The following is a 17475-nucleotide window of genomic DNA, read 5'->3' as shown; positions in this document are numbered from 1 at the left end:
ATACAGCATGAAACAGCTTGGCACATGACCTGGCATTTAGGAATTAAAAACAGTATGAATGAACATAAAAGTGCTACCAGTAGTGTTGGCAATGCCCCCCTCCTAAAGGTAATCACTTAAATATAAACCTACCGCAAATATTTACTTTTTTTTTTTCTTACACAGTTCTTGAGTTCAGTTAAAGTCCAATTTTTGCAGTATATTAGCATTTATCTGTGATTAAGTACATTCAGAAGCTTTGAACAAGTCACTATCAATTGCTTTTCTATACTGCTACCTACAGAGTTGTGATTATCCACGATTCCTAATTTTTCAATTATGTTCTTGGATCGTACTAAAAACCTCTATTTAGTGGTTCAACCTGAAAACTAAATTTGGAAATACCTAACTGCAATGCCATTTTATCCATATTCAGAATTCAAGGTAAAATATGCAGTAAGCATTCACAGATGTTACGTAGCCTTATATAAGCTAAAGACTAAGTTTTTCAATGGAAAATACATATCGCTAGTTAACACAAAGGTCTAAAGTATTTCTGTTGAAAACAATGAGGTCTAAAGCTCTTCAAACTCACATAAATTATGTTAAATAAATCATCATTTCTTAAGTGCAGTAAAAAAGTGTGAATCCCTTCCAAAGCACTTGCATATTTAGGAATTTGCTATAAATTCCAATAAACGATTTGGCTGTTTACTTTAAAAATTAATGCAACTATTTCATAATTTTTTTGCATTGGACAACAAATCACAGATACTACTTAAAAAGCAACAAAAACATTTAAATTATCTCCAGAGAAGATGAGTGCTGAAAAGTCTGTGATATACAACTACCATCTCTGACACCCAAGAACGGGGAAGAATTTGGTGAATTTTTAGCCTTCCCATCCTCCTTGCTCTCTGCGATGTCATCAAGCGATGACTGCTAAACAAAACATGCCATGTAATGGTGCAGAGGAAACAAAGGATAATGAACAGCCATGGAGTTGATACTGATGGGTATACCGCCATGCTTGACCACTTCTTCTAATCTTCATGTCGCCTCTGGTGTTACCTCTTTGCATGCACCTGCCTACACCCCCTCCTGCTCTTTCACAAATTGACACTGGCTTTCTGCACAGCACTGCTGCACGTGCACACTGCAGTGACATTTATCTTCGAGGAAGGCTCACTGGGAGGTTTCACTTGAGGTTTTCATTGAAAGGAGGAAACTGAAATCAAAAGGAGGAAACCAAAAGGCTTCAATTTCAGGGGCAAACGAGGCTTCAAATAGAATTTATTTTTTATTTAAACTTATAAGCTTGTATTATCATTCTTTCTACTTGTCTGTCCAGTATTTTCAAAGGAAAAAGGTACTTAAGGGTGCTGAAGCAAGTTCCATCTGCAAGAAAATCACCTACAGTGGCCTAGGAGACAGACCATACCAGTTAATGCAGCCACATAGCTGCAGGAAGTCCCAGTACCTTTAGCACCTGTCCCATTTCACAACAGAAAAAGGTCAGTGGATCATCTCAGTCCTCCAGTCATTCAGCCTCCCCGACAAACTCCCATCTCTGGCTATCCAAGAGCTGGCAGGGAATTGCACCCTCTGTCATAGGGATCTATTCCAGTGCAAGAGAACTGTTCCAGCTCTGCTGCAGGAGGGACTCTCTGCACTAGAAAGACTTTATCTTAAAAAGACAATTTGCAGTCTTCCAAATTAAAATTAATTTTATTTTGTGTCTTTTTTAAAGTCCAAATCTACCTATGATTTTCTTTTACAGATCTTCCTTCAGTGCCAATGGGCTGGCAAAAAAAGAGTAGATCTCATCAGTAAATAAATACCTAGGAGGAAAAAAACAACAGGAAGCTTACACAATATTTTATCTCTGTAATTATTGGGAAACGTACTGTTCCAATGTACATATTTTTTTTTCCCATTTACTGTTTTCATGCCAGCAGACAGGTAAGTAAACCATGACTGTATCATTAACTTCTTGGTTTCCCAGTAACAAAGACATGCTATAGGTACATGTATGAGGACAGGTTTGGTTCATATTAGCAAAATGAAAATATTTTCTAATTGAATCAGATTAAATGGATGAAGATAAGCTACAAAGGTAGAAATCCTAACACTGAGATATTACCACAAATTTGAAAAATGAATAACAGAAAAGTGTTTGTTCAGTTAAACTAATGCTCAATGTGCAGTATTTGTACTAATAGGTAGGCACTGGTATCCCTAGAAGTGGTATTCAGTCAAGTCAAGTTCAAAGAATTTGAACTTTACATTCCTACTTCTTATTGTATTTGTTTTGATTAAAATAAACCTGGTGAGTTTGTCAATGCCTGTTGTTTCAGGTTTTAAAAATTTATTCAAACATTGCACACAATATCCTTTGAGGGATGGGGGGGTTCCTGAGAGTATTCCTCAAGAATAATCAACTTTTTACAGTTAAAATACACTTCTCATTGTGTTTGATTGGTTGAGACTCAAATAAATTCAGAAATTACTACAATAATTAGTATTTGCTATATATAATTGAGTTTTTCTCTGCAATTAATTCCTAACCTTGAGTAATTCAGATAATTTTTGGTAAATCATTAAAGAATCAGACAGTTAACAGTCATCAAATTATTCATATATCATACCTAAAAAGAACTGAACTGTTGTAATCAAGCTTATATAGTGTTGCTTGTCATGATTGTTTCTTTCTGTTAAAAAACAAAACAAAACAAAACCCTCCCAAAGCCCTGATATGACCTGTATATATTATACATTTGTTAAATTTAGCACAACTCTTGCCTTGGACTCGCATTCAGAGAAGATATGACATGGAACTTGCTACTTTTAATTGATGTTTATTAGAATCCTGTGCAGTTTCTTCTCCAGCTATGCTAGGACTAGTGAATGGGACTGGTATCAATGATTTAGGAAAGAAAGCACTTTTTATTAGAACCATTTACGATTAGCATTGCCATATTGTTGGTACTAACTTGTTTATTAATGCCTAAAAAACCCCAGAAAATTATGTGAAAGCTGCTGCTATTTCAAGATTTTGAGAAAAAAAAAAATCTTGAAAGTAGATTCAAATCAAAGAGCGATAGATTGTTTATACAATCGATTCAGAGAAGATGGTATGTTTTTCAGGTTATGCTATTAAGAAATGCACATGACACACAAATAAGGAAAAGGCAATCTCCAAATTAATGAAAAATTCTCTATCACTCTGTCTCTGAGCTGTTCTAGACACATTGGGGTATACATTTAATAAGCATGGATGTTTTAGTCTGATACATTTCAGATAAAACCAATATATATTGAAACAACTGAAATGCTGTCAGTTAAGTTACTTTCAGCTGCCAAGATCTGCTTTACTTGCTTCCCCATGGTTATCAACAAGCAGTGGTAAAAGCGATCAAAGATTCCTATTCCCATTCTTGCTGCTTTGTGAAGCTATGAGCAACAAAGACAGAATATCATTCCTTAAGCACTCTCTGTTCAGGAAGTACTAAATGGCATATCTCCACAAATATCAAAAAAGAAATTTACTTTTAAAATTCTAAGACAGATAAGCCATATTTGTCATGAAGAGCTTATTATTCCCCACTGAGCCATGTGCTGGTGTATAATTTAAAAGTTTGACATCATTTCCAGGTAAGAAAAAGTATGCCGGTATTGCCCACCAGGTATTGCCCAGTTACTTGCCAGAACAGATTTCTAAACGTAAAGTTATTATTTTGAAAGTCATTTTCCTGTAGAAAAAAGAAATAGTTATCAGTTTTGAGTATATCACAGAGTATGTCTATAAGAAGCACTGACAGAATAGCATCAAATACCTCCAAGACTCAGATTTGTAACTCCAGTGGTGGAATAGAAGGGACAAAAGGGGTTTGGGCTGGGATTTGGGGGAGGGACCCAGAAGAGATGAAGATTTTATAAACACATCTCAGGTCTTCTTAGCAGACTAAAGATGTAGTGGTTTCTCTTCTCCCCCCACCTACAACCTACACACTCCTCTCCCCCTGCCTTCCCCCTGCTTCTATGAAAACAAGCTAAATGTAAGTTCTACAAATTTTCCTTTAGAAAATTAGTAATGTTCAGGTAATGTTCAGGTATTTTATGATTTAATGGGTATGAAAGAGTTAGTTATAAGAATATATTGACGAGCGATAAATCTTCTAAAGTCTAAATTTCTGATTTGTGTCTCAACTGAGAAGCAAAGTCTCAAAACAGGACATTATGGCTGTCTGAAAGACTGCTATCAACATCAGTACGATCTCAGCTCAGTTCACAATGCTCAGTCAGGTTGTAAAAATGCATCCCTAGCTGCCTCAGCATGCATCTCCAGCCAGTAGCTTTAGCACAAATGGAAACATGGCCATTCTGACAGCAACCCAACTCACGGTTTAAGCACAAAAGCTGGAGAGCGGGCTCATCAGTTCTGAAAGTATTTTACACATTTGGGCTTGCCTTTGGCATGACATCCGTGAAAGAATACAAGACAAACATACTTTGAGAAACTGTACTAATATTAAAATAGGCTGAAGATGATTAAAAGGACATCAGACAGCTATGAAAATTATTTCAAAGCACATATAGAAGCTCTATTATATTATAATCTTCTAAATTAGTAATTTGTTACTCTTGGAGCAAATAGATAAAAATACACAAACACTTGTGGCTTGAGGTATTCCATTTCATTTAGGAAGTTGCTGTTCAGCAGTAGACTGGACTGCTAATTGAATAAATGAGTGGAGTCAATGCATAGTAGAAAAGTTTCCTGACATTTTTTGTGGGCTTTTGTTGCTGGTTATATTGCTTGTGTACAGTTCTACAGTATGACTGACTCACATAATGGACAGAAATTCACTGATCATTAACGTCTTGAAAAAAATTTTTACCCCATTAAGAGAGAAACCTTTTGACTTTATGTAGAAAACTACAGTGGATTCCAGTAATGGCAGTCAAAATTGTATATCTTTGCAATGAGTATATTTTGATAATTAATGCCAGCAAGATGAGACAACAAAGTGAATTTCATTTTCTGATTACAGTACACAGTGTGCTTTTAATGCTCTATTATCCAAGGCTGCTGTGCAGTTTTCCTAATGCCATCAAATACGAGGAGCTCTTGAGCAAAATATTTGGGTAACAGCAATGTCACTTATGTATTTATGGATATGGACTTTCTCTTCCTTTTGGCTACAAAGCAAATGTTGAACCAAAGCAGACTGGTATTCTCAGTAACTACTGAGGCTTTCTTTAGAATCATGACCTCAGAAAAAGTACCTTATTCTCAAGTCACTGTGAAACTACCACGTACAGTAGAAGAGAACATACAAAGTACACATACCCTTTAGTAACTCCTTCTGAAGCTAACAAAACAACTAACAGCTAAGAAACTGTGCAGTATGAAGAGATGCACACCTTTTATGATTAAGTAAGCGTCACTTATCCAGCAGTCAAGCAGGTAGAAAATGTCTCAACATGCACGTTCTCCATGAATTGTAGTCTCAAATTGAATACACAACAGCTCAGAGACGTGGCTATGCTCAAGTATTCCACAGCATTTACAAAGTGTTATTAACATATTCATGTCATAAACAGCACAAAAGTTTAAGTAATCTGTTTTTTTTTTTTCCATTTTGCATGAAATCCAGTCAAAGTCTGACAAATGCAACTACTCTTTCAAGAGTGTCAGAGAGAGGGTAAATGAACCACAACAACACTTGGATTGTGCAGAAGATGCGCTTTTTGTTCCTGCATGTGTTCACTGTCCTACCTATGAAAGTGAGGGACTGATAAGAGAAGAAAATACATTTCCCTTTGTTGTCATCTCCAAGTTGAAACCTTGATTTGAAACATCTTTAATTTGCTGTCATAGTGACAAGGTGCAGTGCTATGTTATTCTACACATACCAGCGCAGAGTGAGGACTCTGCAAAATTCTTGAAGAGAAATCACCATGCACAGTTATCCTTAGATAGACAATTCTCAAGATACAAGAAGGTGGCAAACAACTTTCAGCAACTAACTAATGTACTGACATGTATTTCACAAACAACCTGTCTTAATACAGTTGTACATTAGTCTTTGTGGAAAAAAAACCCACCACAGTATTAGATATACAGCGTTACTTATATATTGCGATGAAACCATCTTGAACACTTCTGATTTAAACTTTTTGCATTAACTCTGAACAGGGACTCAAACACCTCTAATTGAACTCGATACTTACTTATTTTCTACTACGTTAACATGCATGTTATTAATTGTTTTACAGAAGCATGGATAATGACATTATCTCTTCAGGTGAATTCATCTCCTCTTATCTTTATGTGCTTACAGAAAGAACTGAGTCCAAGCTAATCAACTAGATTCCCTTTTTACGCATATAAAGAAAAAAGAGGTTGTTTTTTTTCCAGTCACTGCTCATCTCATCCTGAGATAGATATTTAAAACATAGTAGAGGCATTCTGCTCCAAAGCATGCACTTCTTTCCAGTAACTACAGAAGGAATGTCAAGGTGACTAGCTGATCTATACACATATATATTGTGAGCACCTACAGTCAGACAAAACTAAGGTAATCTTTAGTAACTAAATGTTTTTTTTAGAAAACTGCAATATCATTATTTCAAACAACCTTGCTTATTTCTGGACAAGAGGCATTCCTTGAACATGTGATGCACTATTTCCAATATACAACGAGCTATTTGCTGTGCCTATGACATCATGAGATGATTTTTTTTTTTAAATGAAAAAAATAAATATGAAACGATGTTTTCTTACCATGGCAGGAGCCTTCCACTTCTTCATATCCTACACTGCAGATGCATCGTCCAAGAGGCACAAGCCAATCCCCATCTGCTCCACAATACAATTTTGGAGTATCACGTTCTTCAGCACTCTTTACACAGGAGCCCCGTACTTCCACCAAAGAGGAAGAATCAATCCTTGGAATAGTGTCAGGAAACATAGCCAAATTACGGACAGTGAAAGGGCACTTTTTGTAATAAACACGGACTGAGACCAAAGCAATGCATGCTCCAATGTCCTGAAAAGCAAGATAAAATCCTTTCTTGTTTATTGGCCCAACCTCACGAACTTCTGTGTTGAGTTTAAGAATGCGGTCACCCAAGTCCATCTGGGTAAAGCTCTCATCAGCTGCAATAGTATCAATTTTAGTGTACTGGTTTGGCTTGAATTTTACTCCATGAGACTCATCTGACTCCATGTAGTAGAGATTGAAAGTTTCCTTGCAGGTTCCCAGTACCCATGGAATACTGTTGCAGTCCCTCAGGGTAAACTTCATTTCCACATAAATTTTCTGTGCAGCATCACGAGAGATCCAGTTTGTTCGAAGCCAGTTGTTTTGGTTTGGTTCCATCACATTACATACTTGGTAAGTATGTATGGGACGATTGTGTTCATCCATTTCAGTTATGGAATCCCACTGAAAAGAAAATAAAATTGTTTGAAAATCAAGAAAAATATATATTACGCATATGCATATACAAAGAGGCCATGTATACAGAGACACATATATGTGCACCTATGGCTTAACTAAGAATAAATAATTATTTAATCAGAAACACAGTAGTTAGAAGCAGATACCAACTACAAAAGGGTACAACACTTTTCAAAAACTCTATGATAAATTTCTATTAATAAAAAAAAAAAAAGTAAAAAGTCAATGTGGCTCTGTAAAAGAGGGAAATACTGGCCATATTTATTTTATTAAATTTACTAAGTCTGAGAATATTCCTGGGCACATCATTCAATCATCTAAGCCAAAAAATTTACTAGAACAGTCCTGTTTGGTATGCTGGTGAGCTGGCCCTCTGGCAGTCCTCCAAGTAATTCTCATTAACTCAGGCACACTGCACTGGCTAGGCACCGGCAGCAGCCAGAAGCTGGGATGCAGCCACGTGGTTTGGTGAATCTGAGGTGTTCGGTGTAGGTTGCCCGGCTTTACAAAATTGCCCTAGAAACATGTAACTGTCTGTACAGAGATTACATTTCTGATACAGAGAGGTTACACTTCTTGCTCCATAGGGCCTGTATTACACTTATTTCTGCTTTAAAAAAAAAAAAAAAAAAAAAAAAAAAAACCACAAAACCAGAAAAACAGAAAAACAACCAAACACACACAAAAAAAAAAAAGAAAAGAAAAAGAAAAAGCACCAAAAAAACAACAACACCCAACCCAAAACTGTCACAGGCATCATGTCATTGTTGTTGCCTTTATAAATTCTCTTTCTTAGAGTTTGAACTTGAAGGTGGAGGCATTTTTTTTTCCCCCCATCTCTCCCCTCCTGCCCCCAAGGTTTTAGGTTACATCAACATCACTAAAATGTTCTCAAATTCTGGTGGAAATTCCTGCATGGAGACGCTCAAAAAACATGAATCTTTGTAAAATTATCTGTGTGCTACATATGAAAGGCCTATCAAATGCCTACTTTATTATGTAATCTTCTGGAGCTGGAGATGCTTGCACACGAGCTTGGCTACGACCTCATTGGCATCACGGAGACGTGGTGGGATGACACATACGACTGGAGTGTCAACATGGAGGGGTATAGGCTTTTTAGAAAAGACAGGAAGGGGAGACGAGGAGGGGGTGTCGCTCTCTACGTCAGCAACCAGCTGGAGTGTGTGGAGCTCTACCTGGGGATGGAGGAGGAGCTGACAGAGAGCTTATGGGTCAAGATTAGAGGATGGGGGCGGACAGGGGACGTTACAGTGGGGGTCTGTTACAGGCCGCCTGGCCAGGAGGACAGAGCAGATGAAGTGCTCTATAGGCAGATAGGAGCAGCCTCACGGTCACAGGCCCTGGTCCTCATGGGGGACTTCAACTACCCTGACATCTGTTGGAAAGACAACACGGCAGGGCACAGGCAGTCCAGGAGGTTCCTGGAATGCGTGGATGACACCTTCTTCCTGCAAGCAATAGAGGAGCTGACAAGGAGGGGTGCCATGCTCGACCTTGTGCTCACCAACAGGGAGGGGCTGGTGGGGGGATGTGAAACTCAAGGACAGCCTTGGCTGCAGCGACCATGACATGGTGGAGTTCAAGATCCACGGGGCAGCAAGGAAACTACACGGCAAGCTCTCTGCCCTAGACTTCAGGAAGGCGGACTTCGGCCTCTTCAGGGACCTGATGGGCCAAGTGCCATGGGAGGCGGCCCTGGAGGGAAGAGGGGCCCAGGAAAGTTGGTCCATATTCAAAGAGCACCTCCTCCAAGCTCAGCAGAGGTGCATCCCGATGAAAAACAAGTCGGGCAAAAAGGCCAGGAGGCCTGCGTGGATGAGCAAGGAGCTCCTGGACCAACTGAAAGTGAAAAAGGAAGCCTATAGAGGGTGGAAGTGGGGACAGGTAGCCTGGGAGGACTACAAAGAGGCTGCGCGAGTGGCCAGGGATCAGGTAAGGAAGGCCAAAGCCCTGGCAGAACTGAATCTGGCCAGGGATATAAAATGTAACAAGAAGAGGTTTTATAGGTACGTAGGGGACAAAAGAAACTCCAGGGAAAATGTAGGCCCCCTCCAGAAGGGAACTGGTGTCCTGGATACCCAGGACAGGGAGAAGGCTGAGGTTCTCAATGACTTTTTTGCCTCAGTCTTCACCGACAAGAGTTCCTGTCCCACCGCCCAAGCTGTAGAAGGTGCAAGCAGGGACTGCGAGAATAAAGAACCGCCCATTGTACTCGAAGAGCTGGTTCGGGATCATCTGAGGAACCTGAAGGTGCACAAGTCCATGGGTCCTGATGAGATCCATCCGCGGGTCCTGAGGGAACTGGCGGATGAAGTTGCCAAGCCACTGGCCATCATATTTGAGAAGTTGTGGCGGTCTGGTGAGATCCCCGATGACTGGAAGAGAGGGAACATAACCCAAATTTTTAAAAAGGGGAATGAGGAAGACCCAGGTAACTACAGGCCGGTCAGCCTCACCTCTGTGCCTGGCAAGGTCATGGAACAGATTCTCCTGGAAACCATGCTAAGGCACATGGAGAGCAAGGAGGTGGTTGGTGACAGCCAACATGGCTTCACCAAGGGCAGATCGTGCCTGACCAATTTGGTGGCCTTCTATGACGGGGTGACGGCATGGGTGGACAAGGGACGAGCAACTGACATCATCTACCTGGACTTGTGCAAAGCTTTTGACACTGTCCCGCACGACATCCTTCTCTCTAAACTAGAGAGACATGGGTTTGATGGACGGACCACTCGGTGGATAAGGAGTTGGCTGGATGGCCGCACTCAGAGAGTGGTGGTCAACGGCTCAGTGTCCATGTGGAGACCGGTCACGAGTGGCGTCCCTCAGGGGTCCGTGCTGGGCCCGGCCCTGTTCAACATCTTTGTCAGCAACATGGACAGTGGGATAGAGTTCACCCTCAGCAAGTTCGCCGATGACACCAAGCTGTGTGGTGCCGTCGACCCGCTGGAAGGGAGGGATGCCATCCAGAGGGACCTTGACAGGCTGGAGAGGTGGGCCCGTGCCAACCTCATGAAGTTCAACCAGGCCAAGTGCAAGGTCCTGCACCTGGGTCTTGGCAATCCCAGGCACAAACACAGGCTGGGCGGGGAATGGATTGAGAGCAGCCCTGAGGAGAAGGACTTGGGAGTGCTGGTGGACGAGAAGCTCAACATGAGCAGGCAATGGGCCCTTGCGGCCCAGAAGGCCAACCGCATCCTGGGCTGCATCAAGAGAAGCGTGGCCAGCAGGTCGAGGGAGGTGATTCTGCCCCTCTACTCTGCCCTGGTGAGACCCCACCTGGAGTACTGTGTCCAGTTCTGGAGCCCCCAACACAAGAAGGACATGGACCAGTTGGAGAAGGTCCAGAGGAGGGCCACAAAGATGATAAAAGGGCTGGAGCACCTCTCTTATGAGGACAGGCTGAGAGAGTTGGGGCTGTTCAGCCTGCAGAAGAGGAGGCTCCAGGGAGACCTGATAGCGGTCTTCCAGTACCTCAAGGGGGCCTACAAGAAAGATGGGGAAAGGCTGTTTAGTAGGGCCTGTTGCGATAGGACGAGAGGTAATGGTTTTAAAATAGAGGGGGGTAGATTTAGATTAGAAATTAGGAAAACATTTTTTACGATGCGGGTTATAGAACACTGGAACAGGTTGCCCAGAAAGGTGGTGGATGCCCCATCCCTGGAAACGTTCAAGGCCAGGCTGGATGAGGCTCTGAGCAACCTGATCTAGTTGGGGATGTCCCTGCTCCTTGCAGGGGGGTTGGACTAGATGACCTTTGAAGGTCCCTTCCAACCCTAACCATTCTATGATTCTATGATTCTGCTCTAAAGGATTACCATCATCCCCAAAATAGCTTCAGTATAATTGAGTTGACTTTCCACTAAGCACTCCTAATATCAATAAAGCATTAGAAATGTTTTTTTTTTTTTTATGAAAACACAGAACTAGTTATAGTTCTGCATCCAAAAATATTGTGTCCCAGCATAAGTTTTAGCATGGCTTTTAGATGTACTGTTGTCTTACAACATTCTAGAGGCAAATTGACATACCAAATAAGCCAAAAACCTGTTCATAAATATCACTCAAAATGCTGGATTACATTGTTGTAATGCTATGAAACATCAAAGTAAACATTTTTCATGTTCATGGTTTAATATACTTGGAATAAATTTATTAAGAACACATATTTAGTTAAAATTATTTGCCTGCAAAAAAAAAAATGCACAAGCTTAAAATTGAGAAAGCAGAAGTTGAAAACTTTATGGAGTATTTTCAACTCTTACCAACTTACTCGAATTTTGCAGTTACTTGGTTAAATTCACAATACAGCATTTTAAAATTTTATTTTAATTACATATAATATGCCAAAGCACATGTTCAAATTACGCACAATACGCAATTTTGAGTACAAAACCAAGATATGGACCTTACACATCATTGTTCAAACACAAATTCAAACTGTTAGCCACATGATACATCAACCCCACACATTTTTCTGCTTTAATACACACAGTATCAATATTTTTAAAGTTAAAGTCACACTCCTAAAGATGCATTTTGCCTACTTGAGCAGCTGAACACTCATAGTGCCTACTTACTTCAGTATTGCAAATAAGGTATGGTTGGCCTGTGGCCTACTGGATTAAGAATGTGTAGGAAGTACAAGTTCAGTTTAGCATTTTTAAGCAATAAAAACATCATAAATATTACCACTCAGAAACACTGTGGAAAGAAAGCCTTTATCTGTTCATCTTTTTCTGTGAAAGAGGAAGATATTACTTAAGAGTTAGGTCCTCATTTTCAGAAAAATTCCCAGGCACCAGATGACTCTTAAGGCCAATGTGAACATGTAGAAAAGTAGCTGGCTTTACCTTGAGTTTTAAAAGCAAATAATGTAAATATGGAAGGAGGGGGACATGTAGATCTTCAAGACCTTTCACACTATCTTTATGTAAAAACAAAACAACACAATACAAAAACGTACAGCAATAACATGGGAGGGGGGAAAGAAAAAAAGGAAAGAAAGAAAAAAAAGGGGAAAAAAAAATAATAATAAAAAAAAAGTGCACCTTCTTCTTTAGGAGTGAAGCAGCAGGAAAAAAAAAAAAAAAAAAAACACAAAAACCAAACAAAAAAAAGACCAAAACCCAAAAGCCTATGGCTCCATTAGCCTGAAAACTTTTATTTAAACTGTGGCTGGAATTCATCTGGAAAAAGAAATTCCAAGTACTGCCAGCTGCAGTCAGAGGATTGGGATTCCTGGTCCCTGCAGCATGCACCTGGGAGCTATGCAGAAAAATTGGGGATTCTTCCTATGACAACAAGAATCATAGCCTTGCCTGAAGGTCCTGTCCTAAGAATCACAAAACATACTTTTTATATGACAGCCAGCCAATGGCAAATACTTTGCAAACAATCTGCTGTCTCTCACGAGATTCTTATACAGCCAAGTGCTTTTAGCCTCTATAATTATGGTATGCGTTCAGAAAGGACAAAGCTGCTACCTCAGCATTCAGGGCAAGCCCAGAACAAATTCCAGTTTGGTCAAATTTGTATGATGGAGGACTAGTTAGCACAGGGCTTCTTGTGCCATTGCCACCAAATCGGTTTTTGAACTACAATTACAGTCTACTCTGCAAGCGTTCTAACAACCCACGTAATTCTTAACTTTGGGAAAGGAAATGGGGACTTCCACAGCCTGGTAGGCCAGGCCTCTTCCCTTTTGCCAAGCAGAAGCCCACATGGTTTGAACTGATTCAAAATTCCACAGTCATGAAAGATTAAAGAAAAAGGGGGGGGGGAATTGTTCAATTAAACAAATTGAATTTGTTTAATTCAAACCCATAGCTCCAAGCCTTAAAACTTCAAAAGAAGAGGTTCTTTGAAAACAAAGCAGAGAAGTCTCTCATTCACGGATCCCTGTTTTGACTACCATGTCTGTTACATAAGCCAGGGACATGCTATCTTTTTCTTCATATATAAAATACTAACTGTACATTTAAGCATTACTACACAAATTTGTGTTACACACAAATATAATACAACGTAGATTTAGTAAAAATAAGTAGACGCACAAAAGGTTTTCTTCATTGTGTGTATCAAACTACATTGAAACCACATTTAAAGTATGATGTGCTAGAAACGCCAGAGACATCTCTCACTAAAAAGAAATAATAAATAAATGCATAAAAGCATAAAAGAATAGACTAGTAGGTGGGATGACAATGTAGTTCTTAAAATGCAGAGCAGTCTTCAGAACCAGAGTAAACTAGCTTAAAGAAAAAAAGCCGCAACATCTACTGCCTCTTAAAAATATTAAGAAAAAAAACCCAACATATCCTCTTCCTACTGTGAGATTCTCTTCCAAAATATTTATATATTCACTCTGAATCAATATCTTGATTTGAACTTAGAAATTAATGCCCTGAAGTTCACTGCTAACCATGTAGTTAATAATATAAATCTATTACTTCTGTAGGAAAGTAGAGGCACAGCACTTCAATAAATGGTTTAAAAGAATAAAACAAGATGGATTCATCAAACATAGAAAGTGCCATAGTTTGTTCAAAGCAGATCTTAAATGCTTCATGCCTGTGCCTTTCCACTATGCTCCCAGATAGCCTGCTAACAATTCCCAATTTATAAGAATTCATGCACTGGGAAAGAAAAACATTGAAAAGACATTTGCAGAAATATTTAATAAAGGCACTAGTCTAATTATCATAGAAATAAAATATTTTCAAAAAAAGATTAACGTCTAATGTTTCCAACTAGCCATTGTACTGAGACGTCCTGTATAAGGTATGTGTGTAAATACAACTGTGAGCTTACCAGCATGTGCTCTTATTGACTAGTCCTGGATATTGAGTGCAAACGAGATGAATTTCACTACCCCAAAATGTCAATGTAATTTGCTGAAGAGTCTGACAGATCTCAGTCTGTGATATCTGTGACAAGGACACATTCTTTCTGGGTGAAATACAATCTACTTTTAATTTTATATAAGTGATGCATTTTTATTCTGATAAAAGCAGCCAGGAAATATTAAACAGTAGTTACATTCAGTGAAGACAACAAAAAGCCAAACATTTACCAAATACTAGTTTTCTTCCATGTGTATTTCATATTATAGCTCCTAAATAATCAAACTGGAAATATTTATAAACATATTAGTTGTACAAAACTATTCTTCCCTTCAACCTTAAAAAAAAAAAAACAAACCAAAACAAAACCAAAAAACACCAACAAAAAAAACCCTAAAAAAACAGAAGCATCTTACTGGTAATGTTTGCATGAGAACATGGTAGCTCCCCCCAGAACACCTAACTCGACATGCACAAAAGCTGGCAGAACCTGTCTGGTTTCGACAAGCTGACAGTTCAGACTTCCTTTAAACTGAGCCTCTTAGCATCCCAATGTGCTGCACTGGCTTAAATTTTTTTTATTATGTTCCTTTCAAATGAAGCAAACCTCTGATAACGTTGACAGGAGAAGCACCAGCATAAAGCTAATTCTTCCAGGACTTATGAAGTAGAAAGGTTGAAAACACAGTTTGGAGGAACGACTTCAAAATTCTACTTTCACATTGTAATCAACAACAGCTAAGAGGTTACATTTTACTTTCACATATGGCATAAAGGAGAAGTAAATGTCACTAAAATAGAAGAACATGGAACTTGAAGATTGTTAGAGAGAAGATTTTACGATTACTTGTCATATTCAAGTAAAAAATATGATTAGGCTACAAACCACACTGAGATTTTAGTTAGATACAATCTCAGCTGTTTTCACATCTCTACAAGCTACTTTACAACCTTTCTGTTTCATTTTAGAACTTCACTAATATTTAACAGTTGTATAGAGCACACTATAAAGAGTAAAATATCTAATTTCAGTCTTGCTATATATAATACTGAAATTTGTTTTAAGTGTTCTCCACTTTTTGTTATTCTTATTTTAAACGAAACACTACAAACTTACAAAACCAGCAGGAGCTATTTATTATAGTTTAGTAGGTTGCATCACCAAAGGCTGTATGAACCACGAATATTACAAAAAGAGACTGCCTTTCACATATTGTATGTTATTTTTAAACATATTACTATCTGATAAGAAGATGTCTTGGTGATGCCATTCTACAGAAAAGTAAACACTGTGAACCATCTTCAGCCTGATGGAAACAGTTATAACTTCCCTGAAGGTCTTATTGAGGTCAGATTGGGCTGCTTAAAGGAAAGAGATGTTAAATTGATGATTGGCATCATTTGCAGTACGAGCCGTATACAACACTGGATTTATGGAGGGAATGCAGAGCAGAAAGGGCTGAGAGGGTATTAGCTTACCCTGTTGTCATCTCCCAGCCCTCTGTGGTGGGACTGTTAAGCTGTACATTCACCCTGCACCAGAGTTGGGAATAGCACATCTTTCCCCCATGAATATCTGTACTGCAGGCTTTTCTCTACAATGTCACTTGAGCGTCTTATTTCCCACGTTGGCAATCTCCATTGTGCCATTTGCTTACAGAAAAAGCCAAGCAGAGTCTCACTGTTCAGCAGCAGCCCTATTAGTGCTTGAACAATTCATTACAATATTTTATTTTTATGTCAAACTCTGCTGTAAGAAGTTTTTTACAATTAATATGAGTAGTTATATCAAGTAGTTGAAAATGTCTATTTTATAAGGAGCTGATATCTAGATAACTTCACAGGCAGTGAAAAATACTTTTCCCACAAACTGTCACACTGTTTGATGAATTAACAGTGGGTTCTTAATCTCAGGTAACAGTTATTCAGACACAGAAAACACATCTGTAAAGGCAAGTCCTCAATGGTAGTAACTCGTATTACCTAACTGGCAACACAAGAAAGATTTCCTTTCTAAATCAAGGAACAAAACCTGTGAGGTTCATGCCATCATGATCTGGTTTACTCTATTGGTTTTAGAGAGAGGAATTGTTTTGGAAATGTAGCTGTCAGCTACTTATAAAAAACACAGGCTAGCATTTGAAAATTCAGTGAACCTGAACTGTAGCAATACAATGTTATTATCTTTATCCCTCACTGCCCACCTGGAACAGGTCAGGTCAGGTCCCTAATAGTAAAAGGGATGGACTATGTTTGTAACATATAACTGTTGCTATCCAAGAAAACAGCCTGACAAAAGTTACAAGGGTGTCCATGCAACTCACGTACCCAAGACCATGTAAGTAAGCATTTCCATATTTATGACATCCAATGAGGATAAAAAGAAAGTCGATAAAATATTAGAAAAAAAATACTAATTGGTTCTTCTATTTTGTCCTTTTTATAAATGGTTTATTACTCATTTTGGTCATCAGTATTTGCAGTTCTCAGCTGGGAGTCATCTGCTGAAATCTACAAGTCAATTCTCACTTTCAACTGCTAGCTAGTGACAGTCTTTTAGATCCAATTTCCATGGGAACAAGCTGAATAGTAAAAATAAAGAGAGTTTTAAAAGTTTTTTAAATTTCCTTATACTATCTCCACTGAGATGATCTCCAAAGAAATGAAATCAGAAAGGTCTAAGCAAGGAAACAATAGAAGGACCCGCATTTGGCATGCACAGCTGCTGGATGCCATCTGCAAATGCAGATTTAAACATCTAGCTGCTGTAGTGACATTCAGGCAAAACCAGTTATACTAGATAACAGAACAGCAGAAAAAAAAAAAAAAAAAAAACAAAAACAAAACCACAAACCTCCTCTCTTAAATCAATAAGGTTAGAAAAATGAATATTTTAAAACACAGTTGGCAGTTAAAACATTGAAACATCAAGATTAAGGAATATTAAGAACTACAGAATTACTGTAAATTAATGTTCCCTCTACCTCATTTTTCTTCACTTCCACCTTTTTTCCAAGGTCTACAACTCTGTATGCGAAAATAGATACTCAGATCTCCAAAGCCCAATAAGACAAGTGATAACACTGAACTTAGAAATGTACCTATTAAAAACAAACAAAACAAAAACAAACAAACAAAAAACCCACAAAAAACCCAGA

At 38.8% G+C, this 17475-nt stretch overlaps 1 protein-coding gene across 2 annotated transcripts in view; it reads right to left on the bottom strand.

The window, feature by feature from the left end:
* EPHA6 (EPH receptor A6) overlaps positions 1–17475 on the bottom strand; it is a 535028-nt gene that overhangs the window by 395527 nt on the left and 122026 nt on the right. For both annotated transcript variants that reach the window (XM_086763129.1, XM_086763139.1), the window contains exon 3: positions 6770–7433. In XM_086763129.1, coding sequence (XP_086619255.1) covers positions 6770–7433 — 664 coding nt within the window. The remainder of the gene's footprint in view (positions 1–6769; positions 7434–17475) is intronic.

The sequence above is a fragment of the Chlamydotis macqueenii genome, chromosome 1 (genome assembly GCF_036417535.1).
Source record: "Chlamydotis macqueenii isolate bChlMac1 chromosome 1, bChlMac1.mat, whole genome shotgun sequence".
Classification (NCBI taxonomy): domain Eukaryota; kingdom Metazoa; phylum Chordata; class Aves; order Otidiformes; family Otididae; genus Chlamydotis; species Chlamydotis macqueenii.
The sequence above is the reverse complement of the archived record's forward strand: the minus strand, read 5'-3'. Positions and strand labels throughout refer to the sequence as shown.